Source organism: Eulemur rufifrons, chromosome 3, assembly GCF_041146395.1.
Source record: "Eulemur rufifrons isolate Redbay chromosome 3, OSU_ERuf_1, whole genome shotgun sequence".
Lineage (NCBI taxonomy): Eukaryota > Metazoa > Chordata > Mammalia > Primates > Lemuridae > Eulemur > Eulemur rufifrons.
The window spans coordinates 5,529,345-5,545,030 of NC_090985.1; the positions used below are offsets into that span (position 1 = coordinate 5,529,345).

At 45.3% G+C, this 15,686-nt stretch overlaps 1 protein-coding gene across 2 annotated transcripts in view; it reads left to right on the top strand.

Moving 5' to 3' along the window:
- Window positions 1-11,564, top strand: part of BLM (BLM RecQ like helicase) — a 64,381-nt gene extending 52,817 nt beyond the window's left edge. Inside the window, exons 17-21 of one of the 2 annotated variants that reach the window (XM_069465695.1) lie at window positions 807-1,006; window positions 1,453-1,645; window positions 4,764-4,886; window positions 7,571-7,772; window positions 11,369-11,564. In XM_069465695.1, coding sequence (XP_069321796.1) covers window positions 807-1,006; window positions 1,453-1,645; window positions 4,764-4,886; window positions 7,571-7,772; window positions 11,369-11,546 — 896 coding nt within the window. In that variant the 3' untranslated portion in view covers window positions 11,547-11,564. The remainder of the gene's footprint in view (window positions 1-806; window positions 1,007-1,452; window positions 1,646-4,763; window positions 4,887-7,570; window positions 7,773-11,368) is intronic. The other variant, XM_069465696.1, reaches the window with a different exon arrangement.
- The last annotated feature ends 4,122 nt before the right edge of the window (window positions 11,565-15,686 follow it).

Sequence of the window (15,686 nt, forward strand, 5' to 3'; positions counted from 1 at the left end):
GTGAGGATGACAAGAAGTCTAGACTTAAATACTTAGACTATAAATTAGTGTAGCAGTTTTGATAATCAGGACCAGAGACAGTATTTATAAAACTGATTGTCAAAAATTTTTTGTGACTAGATATATAATATACAATTATCCTAATACACTGCACAGTAATATGGAGTTATTATAGTTTATGTAAACTTTCTTTGATTTCCTTGCTCTAATGTAATTTTATAAGCTATAAATGCAACATTTTAAAATGGTAAACTGTCCAGGCACGGTGGCTCAGGCTTGTAATCCTAGCATCTGGGAGGCCGAGGCGGGAGGATCACTTGAGGTCAGGAGTTCGAGACCAGCCTGAGCAAGAGCGACACCTCCTCTCTAGTAAAAACAGAGAAAGTTAGCCCGGCGTGGTGGCATGGTACATCTGTAGTCCCAGCTACTCAGGAGGCTGAGGCAGGAGGATCACTTCATTCCAGGAGTTTGAGGCCACAGTGAGCTATGATGATACCTCTGCACTCTAGCTGGGGCAACAGAGCGAGACTCTGTCTCAAAAAAAAAAAAAGATAATTTTGCTGCTGTTTTTGGTCAGCATATGTTATAAAAGGATGAGGACAAGAACATACAATCATAAAAATTTTAGAGTTCTACTCAGATATTCTCATGTTACAGAAATGAATATCTATTTGTGGCATACATTTTCCTGTGGGATAGGTGATCTATTCCATCTGTCTGGACATGTCCATAAATGACTTTAGCCTCTTCTGTTTGAGGGTGATGATGCACCTACGTTTACTCATCTTCTTGTACCTTCTTATCAGGGAGCAAGAGTGCAAAAATTCAGTCAGGTATATTTGGAAAGGGATCTGCTTATTCACGACACAACGCGGAAAGACTTTTTAAAAAGCTGATACTTGACAAGATTTTGGATGAAGACTTATATATCAATGCCAATGACCAAGCAATTGCTTATGTAATGCCTGGAGATAAAGCCCAAACTGTACTAAATGGGCATTTAAAGGTATGGTATTTTAAATGGTTATTTTATTATCTTACAATGAGTGGACCAAAATCTATTACTGCAAAGTATAGTGTCTTTTCCAAAGCTTACAGATACTGAATTTATATATACTGTCCTATATGAGCATATTTTATTCTTCTGAATTTGGAAAGACATCTTAAAATTCAGCCCAAGTAATATGACACCTGTCAAAATGAATTTAATGGTTTATCAGGTTGCTAAATCTTCATATATTCATTAAAAAAATATTTATCAAGATGCTTTTCTGTGCTGGACGCTGGATATATAAAGATGGAGAGTGCACAGCCCCTGTTCCCAAGGGGCTCACTATCTACTTAGCAGAACAGAAATACCAAAAAGAAACCAAAATTAAGCATTAAATAAAGCCGCTACTTGGGTACAAGTGTGCATATACCTACTCCGTGATTTATTTCTCTCTCACAAAGGTAGACTTTATGGAAACAGAAAATTCCAGCAATGTGAAGAAACAAAAAGCTTCAGTAGCAAAAGTATCTCAGAGGGAAGAGATGGTTAAGAAATGTCTTGGAGAACTTACAGAAGTCTGCAAGTCTCTGGGGAAAGCTTTTGGTGTCCATTACTTCAATATTTTTAATACTGTCACTCTCAAGAAGCTTGCAGGTAAGTACTTGTGTATCTTGTGACGTGGCCCAAATTAATAGGCCAAAAGTTTATCTTGCTCGGGAACTTTTAAGCTATAAATATGTCAGTTGTTTTTGTTATTTTTATTTGATCTCTGGATTGAAAGCTCAGAGAAACAATTTAAACTCATTCTTGAGATAAAATATAATTCTTTAAGATATATATAGTACTTTGTTATTCAGATATATGGTCTAATTTTAATTTTATCCTTCTCTCTAAAGCTGGATATTAGGATATGGATAATCATAATCTCTAAAACCAGATGTCACTTAATTGTTTGTGCTGATTATTTGCCTTCCTTACAGTGTTTAGCTATGTTATGTACAGATGTCTTTGCAATGAAGAGCTAAGTTTCTTATTAAAAGAGATTTTTTTATGCTTCTTTGAATCCAGATCCAGCACACTGCTATGTCTTTAGTTAATAAATACTTGCTGATCTGAGTTATTTCCATGGACAGATAACTCAACCCAGATTTGCAGTAGTAGAGTCTCTGGAAAATAAGTTACTCGCATAGTTGACTGACACGTGTACATTACGTTCCATGTTCTTCCTTCATAAAATCTCATAATCATCACCCTCTCTCTTTCCAATTCTCACTCCTACCACAATAGGTCATTACAACATTTCATTGACTCTAAGATGCCATCTATTTTAAGATGCTGTCATTTTATGGACTCTTAAGAAAGAAGACATTCTATTAACTGTGACACAGTGCTTTTATTGAAAGGATTGTTTTTGACTTATTTAAACACAGATTTATATCATATACAACTCTGTGCATATATGAAAAATACATATAATAAAAGTAAATTAATTTAGATACTTGTAAAAGTTCACATTCAAACCTGACTTTCTGAATCATTTTTTGACTCAGTGGTCTTTGTATTTCCTGGTGTTATCACTAACATTCTCATTAGTCATACAGCATTTTTTTAGAGTTTCCTCTATTTTCCCCAGGATATTAATTGAAACCCCTGTCACCAGTTCTGTTTTGGTGATGGTGCTTTCTTGATGATACCAGAAGGTGTCAACAGGAGGTTGCACATCTCTCAGTAACACAAATGTACGCTTCATCTGCTTTGGGCATCTTTTTTTTAGATCATGTAAAGCACTTGGTTGTTGTTTGCAAGAAACTATGGAATTGTGGTCATCCCCTCAAAGACAGATCGTGTTTTCTTAATGCCAAATCTATTTCCCATTACTCTGTTTCAGAGCTTTTCTGCATTCACAGTCACTTTTTTAATGCTAATCACAGTATAGTCCTTTTGAAGATAGGACATGCAGTAGACTCAATATGGGAGGTACCCACGATGCAGCGACTTTGTTGACAGGCTGACAGTACTAATAGCCGTGACTAAATTCTCACATGCACAGGCAGTAACAACCACAGGGCAACTGCCTTTGGCTACAAGTGGTTGTAAGATACATCTTAACTTCAAGAATGGTAAAATGTGAAAATGTGTCTTGGAATCAATGAAATACAGTATTTTATTTCTAGGCTATTCGTATAGTTTCCTAACTGGTCTTCTTACCTCCAGTTGTGAACATGATGTACTTTTTTTTTTTTTTTTTTTGGTGGAGATGGTGTCACCTCACTATGTTGCCCAGGCTGGTCTTGAATTCCTGGTCTCAAATGATCTTCCCATCGTGGTCTCCCACGGTGCTAGGATTATAGGCATAAGCCACCGCGCCTGGCCTTTTTGTTAGAGGCAGGGTCGCCTCTCTCTCTGTCGCCCAGGCTCAAGTACAGTGGCATAATCATAGGTCACTGTAACCTCGAACTCCTGGCTCAAGCAATCATCCCACTTCAGCCTCCTGAGTAGGTGGGACTACAGGAGTGCACCGCCATGCCCACACCCAGCTTTCTTTCTTTTTTAGAGATAGGGTCTTGCTCTGTTGCCCAGGCTGGTTTCAAACTCCTGGCCTCAAGCCATCCTCCCACCTTGGCCTCCCAAAGTGCTGAGAATACAGGCGAGAGCCACAGCATCCAGCCTGATGTACACTTTAGTCTTTCAAAAACTACTGAAACTACAACAGCTCTCTCAGATAAAGTACAAGGTTTTTTTTGTTTGTTTGTTTTTTTCAAGTTTCCACACAAAGCATTGAAACAAACCACAAATTCTATCAAGGGTCTACATTTCTTCTTGCCTCTCCCACTTTATCTTCTACTAATCCCCTTCATAAACCTTCTGTTCTGTCCCACAGTCTGTTGCTTTTCCTCTAAACATGGGAAGGCTGTGAAAATCACAGATTGGAAAGGATTTGAAATCCACCCTTTGCTCAAGTCAAATGCATAGGCATGATTATTCCCTCACTCCCTGTAGCCAATGCCTCAGTAAGTCCTGCAGACCCAGCATCCAAAACTTACCCAAATCTCTCTTCCCTCTTCTCTCTTCCCCACTCCTACATTCTAGTTCACTCCATCCTCTCCTGCTCCTGCAATGGCTTCCACCAGGCTCCTGGTTTCCACTCTTTGCCGTACGGTCCATTTTTCATAGAGTAGCCAGAGGGACCTTTAAATGACAGGCGTGTCCAGCTACAAAATGTACCATCTCTATGCAGAGGACTCTGAGCTGCCTGCTTGTTGCTTCATCCCGCGTGGGGAAAGACTGGAGGAAGAAAGTTGAGGCTGGAGGAAGTAACAATTTGGTTATGCCTTCTTAGGTGGGATGTACAAGTCTGGAGTGCAGGAAAAAGTCAGAACTGGAAATAGAAATGCAGGTGTTCTCAGCAAAGCGGGCACGTCAGTCTTGCAGCTAGGCCAGTCTTGGTAGTGGGAACAGTGGGCAAGAGTGGGACCCGCTTACACTCTGAGCACTTTGGACAGGGCTGCCCGTGGCTTCCCCCAGGCCGTGGTTGTCTCCCACTCTCTGCCCTGGCCTGTGTGCCTTTGCTGCTGGAATTGAGTGATGGGTTCCTGCCCTCTGGGCCCATCTGCCACTTCTAAGGTGCTAACTTTGCCTTTTAGAAAATTGGCCCATGTGCCCAGTGCTCTGCAGTTAGTTGGCACTTAACAGACATGTGCTGAATGAGTATGAATTCAGTGGGTTTTCTATGGGTGGTAATTTAAATTCCTAATTTTATGCCTACGCACAGAGTCTTTATCTTCCGATCCTGAGGTTTTGCTTCAAATTGATGGTGTTACTGAAGACAAACTGGAAAAATATGGTGCAGAAGTGATTGCAGTATTACAGAAATACTCTGAGTGGACTTTGCAAGGTCAGTATACAGCCAAATGTGTGTTCTCTAAAAGCCTTTTTTAATGTTAAGCAGTGCATCTCACTGGATTAGAATGGTGTGGTTTCCAGGTTGTGTTGATGCTTCTGATACCTTGTCACACTGAAGTCCAAGTCCTCGGAGCAGCCTCCAGTGGTGTGCCAGGCACCTCTGAGAGAACACACTAGTGCTTGGAGCCCTGGGGGATGCCAGTTATTGAGCCTACTAGTAGGATCCAAAGGGGGACCTTTGGGCCAAGGGATTGCTGGCTCTGATAAGGCAAATTCCTGAGGAATTCTGAGGAATCAGAGCCCTGGGTGCCAATCCCAGATCTGCCACCATCTCAGTCTGTGTGAGCCTTGGCAGGCCACCAATAACCTCTTTGTGCTTCAGTTTTCTTAGCTGAGGAAGGAACGTGTTATCTGACAAGCATGTTTAAAGATAAAATTTAAGAGTAGAGGTTTAAATGTTTTGGAAAAAACATGTAACTGGAATGCTATTGTTATTAGTCATTGAAAGAACCTGCCCAAGTGGGTGCATCATTATCAGACATTGCCAGAGGCCACATCAGGCCTGTCCTGTGGTGCCTCTAATAATGAGCCTCATTGTTATGAGAGGTGTGGAAGTCATGGACTGAGGGAAAATTGAGAACAAAGAAATATTTTGTTGTAGGAGACACTAAGAGTGCAGAAGTCTTCTGCCCTCTGCTAACAATAGTACTGTGCAGTAAAACACAACAGACAAGCCAAGTTCAATGTTCTTCCTATCTCTGCAACAGGCCGGGGTAGGGGTTTCTTCTCAAGGCGAATGAAAGTGGCGAGCAGGGTAAGAAATAAGTGGGCATGTATTTCAAGTTCTTTCTCTCACAGTCAGCTTTTTCCCCATTAACAAAATGCCGGAAAGTGGGGTTTTATAAATTCTTCTATATGGTAATGATTCCATTAAAAGTCTTGCTATGAATACATTTAACAGTTTCTTGGTAGGAACTTAGTATTTTGTTTAGTATAGTAACTTGTTTGGAAGGGGCTTTTGCTGACATGAGGTAAGTCCACTCTACAGAAACAGCCCAACCATGTGGTAACCATCACTCCCACCTATTGAGGGTTTGGTGCACAGACACTGCCAGGAGCTTTACCTGTTTTATATCATGCGGTGCGCATAACACCCATTTTGCAGATGAAGAGAGGGAGACCTGTTCATCTCCCCCAAGTCACACAGCTGGATCATGGGGCTCTTCACCCCTGAGCTGCACTCCCTGCCCGTGTGAGCTGGGGTTGGGCCAGCCAGGGTGCAGTCCCGTGCCATCCATGCCACTGCTGCTAGGCAGTGGGGTGGCCTGTAGGGCGAACCAGACAAGCCAGGGAATGGAGACCACCAACAGGGAGGTTTCATGCTTTTTGGGTGTCTTGGGATGCAAATACCTACAGAGATTACCATCTTCTTTGCAAATGTGTGCTTTAGATGTTCACAGCAATTATGCAAAGATTTGGTTTTTTTCCCTATGAAGAGTAAAATATGGTCTAGAATTTTCTTATGCTCATTTACTAAAAGACTATTGTTCAAAGATAAGGTATAGAATATTGTTTATTTCCCTTATGTCGGACTTATTTTTTTCAACATGTTTAAAATGGTAAGTAAAATTACCTAACACCTATTATAGCACTTTGTACTTTTTAAATTGCGTACCAGGATTTACTGCCCAATCAATAGCAGGAACACTGGCCATGTGCAACAGGGTATGAGCTAAACCTGATGTCTCTGGATAAGTTAAAGGACTATCACAAAGCCAGGCACAGTGGCTCACGCCTGTAATCCTAGCACTCTGGAAGGCCGAGGCGGGTGGATCGTTTGAGCTCAGGAGTTCGAGACCAGCCTGAGCAAGAGTGAGACCCCGTCTCTACTAAAATAGAAAGAAATTATATGGATGACTAAAAATATATACAGAAAAAATTAGCCGGGCATGGTGGTGCATGCCTATAGTCCCAGCTACTCGGGAGGCTGAGGCAGGAGGATCGCTTGAGCCCAGGAGTTTGAGGTTGCTATGAGCTAGGCCGACGCCACAGCACTCTAGCCCTGGCAACAGAGTGAGACTCTGTTTCAAAAAAAAAAAAAAAAAAAAAAAGACTATCACAAATCTTTTAAATTATTATGGATACATGGTAGTTGTATATCTTTATATGGTACATATGATGTTTTCATACATCAAATCAGGGTAATTGGGGTACCCAACACCTCAGGCATTTATCATTTCTTTGTGTTGGGAACATTCCAATTCCACTCTTTTAGTTATTTTAAAGTATTACCCTAACTTACTGTAGATTATAGTCACTTTGTTGTGCTATCAAATATTGTTCATTCTATCTAACTATATTTTTGCACCCATTAACCATCCCCACTTTATGCCCCCCTCCCTGCTACCCTTCCCAGCAGACTATCACAAATTTTTTAAATGAATTTTGTTTCCTTTTTGTTGAAAATGAATTACCATTGAGCACTTTGGGGCTTTGTAAAATAAAAAAGAAATGTTTGGTACTTGATGAATTGTTTAATCCATATGGCAGGAAGACACCAGGAAAGCAACCAGGTATCTGCTGAACTGGGCCCCTGTGGTGTGCATCTTTGTATAGACTGAAAACACTTGGACCAGCTTGGTATCGCCAGTAAACATCTGCATTTTCCATTTGTAGCTGAGGACAGTTCCCCAGAGATGGGCCTGTCCAGCAACAGAGGCACTAGAAGAAATACCCATGAAGAGCTCGATGAGCAAACACCCGTATCTTCTCACTACTTTGCAAATAAGACCAGAAATGAAAGAAAGAGGAGAAGTATGCCAGCCTCCCACAGACCTAAGAGGAGAAAAACTGCTTACAGTGGTTCCAAGATGAAGGGGTATGTTCCGTAACGTCTTTTGCAATGTAGGGTTCAAGGGAGAAAAGGACAAAAATATAACTGCTCTGGTTTGCTTTGAAGCACTTATTAAAATAAACCATTATTAAAATATTGCCTCTCCAGTTAATGGAGTGATGATTAAGGTTTGATCCAAAACAAAAACGTTTGCATCAGATTTTTAAAATACTCCTGGCCGGGCGCGGTGGCTCACGCCTGTAATCCTAGCACTCTGGGAGGCCGAGGTGGGCAGATCGTTTGAGCTCAGGAGTTCGAGACCAGCCTGAGCAAGAGCGAGACCCCATCTCTACTAAAAATAGAAAGAAAATTATATGGACAGCTAAAAATATATATAGAAAAAAAAAATTAGCCGAGCATGGTGGTGCATGCCTGTAGTCCCAGCTACTCGGGAGGCTGAGACAGGAGGATCGCTTGAGCTCAGGAGTTTGAGGTTGCTGTGAGCTAGGCTGATGCCACGGCACTCACTCTAGCCTGGGCAACAGAGTGAGACTCTGTCTCAAAAAAATAAATAAATAAATAAAATAAAATATCTACTCCTTTGGGAGGCTGAGGTGGGAGGATTGCTTAAGGCCAGGAGTTCAAGACCAGGCTGGGCAACATAGAAATACCCCCATCTCTACAAAAAACTTTGTTAAAGACATCAGCCAGGTATGGTGGTGCGTGCCTGTAGTCCCAGCTACTCAGGAGGCTGAGACAGGAGGATCGCTTGAGCCCAGGAGTTCAGGGCTGCAGTAAGCTATGATCACACCACTTCCACTCCATCTTTGACAGCACATCAAGACTCTGTCTCTAAAAAAATGAAATAAAATATCTACCTTTAACTAAGTTGATTATGAATAAAGTTTTCTGGTTTGCAAAAACTACAGCAGTTTTAACCTTACCTTAGAAACTTGTTTGTTTTGGATAATTGCTCTTCTTAAGAGACTTTTCCACCTAAAATACTGTAAATCATACACTAGCTGAATAAATAACAGAGGGTTTTGTGTCCTCATGGCTTTTGTGATTCTGTCAGTACTTGCTGCACTGCTCTTACAGCTGCAGAATTCTGTGAGCCTCCACCTTGAGGCACATGCACACTCCCTGCTTGGGTAATGCCTGGGAGACTCAGCCTTCCAGCCTTTGCAGGGGAAACAGAAAAACCAAAAGATCAGTCAAGCCAGGCCTCTTTAGGAGCTGCATAAATGGCTTCTGTCTTCCCTTCCCCACATTTACTAGGCCCTCTGGGCTGGGGCATGTCTGCTCTGGGGCGCACTCTGCACACCAAGGGAAGAACAAAGATAGCATCATCTTATCTGTGTAATGATCTTGGCAGTGTTCTTATTTCTCCAAATTGCATTGTTTTTGACAGCGGCACACACCCCCCCCCCCCCCGCCCCCTTTTTTTTTTTTTTTTTTGTCTCCTGCCATGGCGCCCTCTGCCTTCTTCCTGGTAGGTAAGGCCTGGCAGGAAGGAGACCATCCCATCAATCTTGAGAATATGGCCCAAAGTAATTGCATATTGTAACAGAATTGCTAATGGAAAAAGGAAACAAGTCCACAGTCAACTTTTGCAAGCTGTTGTGTTTTTTGCGGGTTTTCTACCTCTTTTCCTTCTGGGTAATAAAAAAAAAAAAAAATGAGTGGGGGAAGAGAAAGGAAGACAAACATTACCAAATTGTCATTTTCTTGTTAGGTCCATAAACAAACATCTTGTATGTGCTAATCCTTCTGCCAGAGTACAGAAATTAAAGGCATTAGTAAATGTTAGTTTAATTTTGTGGGTTTTTTTAGTGCGTAAGTGATGGGTAGATTATCCTCAGTGAGGACATTTTCTTATTTTCTCCATTTATTCCTCTGCTTTGGGAAATACTCATTTCCTCAATAATTCACACAGAGCAGGAGACCTTAGAAGGCATCTGGTCCAACTTCTCCGGTTTGTGAGGAGGAAGCTGAGGCCTGGCCTGCCCACACCTGCCCAGAGCACTTTATTTCTGCACCTCATCTGTGGAGATTGCTCAAGAACGTGCATGATCTCCTCTCATTTTTACTTCTTAGAAGAAAGTAAACTATATTTTAATGTTCACTGCTATTGGCTCCCTTATTTGATTTTCACACTTTAATTTTGTAAGAGTAAAGCACTTTGCTGTATCACCTAAGACTGACACTTGTCTGGAAGCCAGTACCAATTTCAGTGCTAGTTTTTAGTTAGCCTGTGTGTTTAGGATGCGATTCTTTTTTAATCCTCACTGGCTGAAGCCAGTAAGTTGTGTAACTTTGTTTTTCCCGCGCAGCAGCCCCTTGTGTCTGTGGGCCGTGCTCCTTACTTCCACGACCCAGCCTGCTGCCCTGGTGGAGAGTCCCCGTGCAGTGAAAGAATGAATGTGGCTCTTTGCCAGAGCTCACCTCTCCACTCTATCCTCTGAACAACACACAATGAACCAGTTGTGCTCTGGGCTCTCTAAGTGGGAGTAAATGGATGGCCCAGGTGAAATGGAGGCTGCTGTTGGCAGATTCATTCTGTAAATCAACATAAACAGCAGGTTTTTGCTCGGGGCTTAATTTCTCAGCAGGAAATCAGCATAGGGAAACTTCAGGCTGAGTCTCTGCTGGGTTAGCAGATCTTTGCCAGTTCTGCAGGAAAATTGCCCTGGAGCCACAGTTTAAAAAATGTCGAAAAACCACTTGTCACCCAGCTCCACCAGAATGTCATTACTCACAGGCTATAGCCAGGATACCCTGGACCCCAGGAGGCTCCCTGCATGCCCTGGTGCTGTGGACGCTGCCTGCAAGTCATCACTGTAAACATGCTGGCCTGTGGTTTTCTTGTTTGCTTTTTGTTTCAGTTGGGGAGGGGAGGGGAGCTGTTATCTTCAGGTCTGCAAGGAAAGTGAGATGCTGGAAGGACTTCATAAGAGGTTATGGCAGGGGCTTCTCCCTGGCTTTAAAAGGCAGTGAGTGGGAGGGGAGAGCTGGCAGATGCTCGGGCGTGGGCGGGTGAGCTGGCCATGGCGGAGAGGTGCACTGGCCAGTAGATGAGGCAATGCCGGCCCTCCCCAGGGAGCCACATCTGCCCTGGTCCTGGGGCTGGCCAGGAAGAGACCGGGCTCTGCCCCACCTCCGCTCACCCTCAAAGCTGCCTTGCTCTAGACTGTGCAAGTCCAATAATTCCAAGGTGTCTGCCAGCCGGGGATTTGGGGCTTACAGCAAAGTGTTTTCACTTCCTTTATTTGGTTAGGATAGACGGGGGTATGTGGATCTCAGTTCCCTTGTCTGCAGGGAGGGGCTCTGGTTGTAGGCTTTGGACGGTGTGGGTGGAAAGAGAAGCGGTGGATTGGTCACAAGTCACAGAATTAGCAACAATCCTTGACATTTTAGAAAGACAAACTCAGGACAAATTTGGGTGAAGAGCAGCAGTCTTTTATTCCTTGAGTAGTAAAGAAAACTTACCTCGCCCAGGGGTTTATAGGTAGAAAATACACAAAGACACATGAGACCAAGGAAAATCATGGATTTTACCTCCATGCAAGTTGAGAGAAAGAAAGTCGTTCACTTTTGTTTTTATTTAACGTTTTAATATTCTTTTCTTTGTCACATTTTAGGGGATCCACCACATACAGAAAAGTATCTTCTAAAACTAAATCCTCCAGCGTAATTGGATCCAGTTCAGCCTTGCATGGTTCTCAAACAGCATCAGGAGCCAGTAGAAAATTGGGGATTATGGCTCCACCAAAGCCTATAAATAGACCGTTTCTTAAGCCTTCATATGCATTTTCCTAACAACCAAATCTCCACGTACATAGATCTTCTTTCTTGTTTGTCAGCATCCGACCATCTGTGAACACAAAGCTGTTATTCTTGTAATGCCATTTGAAATTTTTACTCGTATCTATTAATATTTAAATAAATGCTTGGGGGTAATAGTTCTTATTTTTAAAATAAACATTTTCTTTTGAATAAGCACGTTTTGCTGCCACTGCAAGTGTCGTAGCCGTTGTTTCCCAGAACATCTCAGGCAGCAGCTGAATCATCTCGGTGAAAGAAATTCTGAGCATAACAAGAAACCCAGGAGCCAAAGGAAAGACACACGTGGGACTTTGTGAAACTGTAAAACTTCATGTATAAGACAACATAAACAAAATTAAAAGACAAATGACAGAGAAAATAGAAAGTATATTACAAAGGATTGATATCCATAATATACAGGGCACCTATGAATCATTAAGGAAAAGTCAGCCCAGTAGACAAATGAACAAAGGATGCGAACAGGCCAGTCTCAGAAGAAGAAATACAAATGGCCCACAACTATTTGAAAAATGGTCACGCTCCCTAATTACAAATATAAATCAAAACCATGAGATATCATTTTTTTTTGCCTAACAAATTGTCAACCCTGGGTAATATCCCAATATCTGGCGTCAACAAGAGGATGGCGGGACGGATGGTTTTGGTGAGACTACGTTGAACGATGGTGTCATCCTTCGGTATCAGGACTGTTTCTCAAGATCCTCCAGAATAGGCTGATGGGCCACAAAGTCTTCAGGTGGGATTTTGGCACCTCTTGCTGGAACGCCAGTGACCTCGTTTTGGGAGACGTCCCGTTTTGTAGCCGTGAGTAACCTTTGTTTGGTGGCCCACACCGCTAGGAAGTGGTGATGAGGGGATAACTTGTGGCTTGGCTCGCCCTTTGGTGTCTCGCCTCTTGCTGTCACTCTGGAGAGGAAAGCTGGGGAGGCCCCGCGTGGGCCAAAGGTGTTGGGGAAGGGGGTTGGTTGGAAGCCGTGTGGCCTTCATGTGGGGACTCAGCCCCAAGAGGGGCTCTGCACCCACCCTGAGGAGCCCCGCTTTGGCCGCACACCTGCTTCCTGCCTCAGCTGCTGCCTGTGAACTTTCGGCTCCACGTCTAATGGAGGGGACTGGCCAGAAGAGTTTGCTGAGGGCTGAGCATTATTACTCAAGATGCCTTCATTTTCAGAGACATCTTTCTGGCCAGAAGAACCTTCTCTGGGGCTGAGGGGAGGGAATGGAGGACAAAGTAGCCAGTAGTTGAGGCCCCTGGGATAATGTCCCCAGCACGCAGTCATCTTGGAGCAGTGCTGATCCAACAAGGGTACCTGGCAGAGGGCATCACTGTGCCACCTGCAGCAGCAGCTGTGGCCCTGGGGCGTGGGGGACAGACTCCGAGCAGGGGTCACTGCCTGGCTCTGACTTCATTCTTTCGTTTTCTGAGCACCTCTGCACCAGGCACTGGAGGTGTAGCTTGTCCCCTCAGGAGAGCACGCTCTGCCTCCAGGGGCTCCCAGGGCTGGGTGGAGGCAGATGAAGGTAGCACGCATGGGGCCCCACAGGTGGCTGTCACTACCCATGGCCCTCCAGTACCCTGAGAAGGAGGACAGGGCGGCTCATCCCCACCTCCCAGCAGGAACCTGGGGCCAGGAAAACGTTGACTTGCCCAAGGTCAAATGACCTCAAGTGACAAAGCCAGGCCCCACACCCAGCTCTTTTTTTAATTTTTTTTCTTTTTCATAGTTTCTGGCTTAATTGCAGCTTTTGTTCAAAATACATTTTAGCATCATTTATGACTCATGAAATCGCTATCTTCCTATCAGACTAAAGAAACAAGAAATAGGACAGTGATTAGACTTTTAAGTATTAGGGAGGCCAGGCATGGTGCTCACGCCTGTAATCCTGGCACTCTAGGAGGCTGATGCGGGCAGATCGTTTGAGCTCAGGAGTTCGGGACCAGCCTGAGCAAGAGTGAGACCCCGCCTCTACTAAAAAAAAATAGAAATTAGCTGGACAACTAAAAATATATATATAAAACATTAGCCGGGCATGGTGGCACACGCCTGTAGTCCCAGCTACTTGGGAGGCTGAGGCAGGAGGATTGCTTGAGCCCAGGAATTTGAGGTTGCTGTGAGCTAGGCTGATGCCACGGCACTCTAGCCCTGGCAACAGACTGAGACTCTGTCTCAAAAAAAAAAGTATTAGGGAGTTTCGAGGCCCAGGTATTCAATATGCAGCCCAGTATGCTCAAGTTTTTTTTTAATAAGACTGGTCCAAAGGCTCACATTTGTATAGGAGCTAGTTTTTCAGTTCCAGGACCAGGTAGTCAGGGCAGCCCTGTTCATCTATAAAATCAAGAGGTGACGGCTCAGGGTTAGGACCGTTCCTTGGTGACATTGAGATGGTTGAGCTGGTCCACAACAAATGTGGGGGGGGGGGGTATTGGAAGTGGTGGCTGCCTTGATGGCCTCGAAGGCTTCTGCCCTTCGCACCGCGGCCGTGCTCAGCAGTCAGGTGGGGCGTGCCCAGCCGGTAGTGGTTCTCCACCTCGACCTCCAGGCACCGGATCATGTTCTGCTTCCCTTGCAACGACACGGCTGGCAGCGGCTGGTGCTTCCTGATCCACTACCTGCCAGGAACGTTGTTGCAGCGGAGGAGGGCGGTCGGGAACATGGCGCCAGCGCGTTCTGCAGGAGTCTGCATCCCCCAGGCCGCGGCTGATGCTCCGCACCCAGCCCTTGAAAACATTCTAGGTTGGGACAAGCTCTGCTCAGTTTCTCAGGACCCAGGAGCAGGCACAGAAAAGGCACGCAGCGGCCTTCCTCCAGTTCAGCCTCCAGCCTCCCCAGACGCCCCCGGGCATGTGCTACGTCCGCACGGGGCAACCCCAGGAGCGCAGAAGCAGGCAAACTTTCCCTGAACCGAGGCCAGGGCCTCTGGCAGCAAAAGACAGAAACCGTGACAGTGAAGTTGCTCCTGGCTGGGCCCCGATGTGGGCCCTCCATGGCACAGAAGTCACCACCACCTGGGGTAGGAGCGGAAACAAGCCCGCCGGGGAGTTCCAGCCTAGGCCCATCACTGGCCCCCTCCCCTAGGTGCAGGAGGGCCTGACTCCCACCCTCACCATCACCCCTCCGGAGGGCACCGGAAGGATGGGATCTGACTCTCCAGCTGCATACGCACCTTCCTGAGGCCCCTGCGATCCAGAGAGCTGACCGGCAGCTCCGTGCTCACCTCAAGGGACAGGGAACTCGCCACCTTACAGAGGAAGAGAACAAGCATCGAGAGCCCACGCTTTACCAAGGCTGTTCCAGAAACTCTCACGGAACTTAATTCCCTCCCTTAATCCCTCCGACAGCCCGGGAAGGCAGACATGATGTGAGCCTTTTTTGTGCAGAAACCAGAATTCAGAGAGGTTATGTAACTTGCCCAAATCCACACAGCTAGGAGGCGGTAGTAAGTAGGCTAACACGCATCTCAGTTTGCCCTGAGGAGTCCCAGTTTACATCTCTTGTCCTGGTGTCATAATTAACACAGCTCAATTTCATTCTCAAAAGTGCTCCAATTTGGACAGTAAATTATATGGAATCCAGGTCTGTGCTTGCAAGAATCTGAGCTCTTCCCCTGAACAATCCAACCTCCTCTCCTAACCCCATTTTTCCACCCAAAGCCTCTGGGGCCACCTGCTATCGCCTGCTCAAAACTGCCAGCCCCCGCTGCAGGCTCCGGGGGCAGAGGCTGCAGAATTATCAACCAGCACAGCTGAGCTGGGGTTTTTCTCCAGAAAAGGAAGTGGAAGCTGTGGTCCAGGCCCCCTGGCTCTTGAGAAACTGCTTCTCCCCCTCCTGCAGCAGTCTGGAGCTACGCAGGGCCCCAGAGGCCCGCCCTGACCTTGGAAGGCTCCTGGAGCTCCAGCCCCGGCCCCGGCCCCGGCTCACCAGCTCAGAGCAGGTACTCGGGCAGAGGAGTCGGCAGCAGCCGGGGACGCACCAGCTCTCATTTCTGCCTCCCAGGCGCTCTGTGGACTCAAGTTCCAGCTTTGCCCACCCTTTTGTCCAGCAGCCAGGACTTGAGCCCACAGAGCCCCGGGGCAGGTCAGCCATCCCCAGAGCAGGGCCTGAGGCTGGGTCCCTG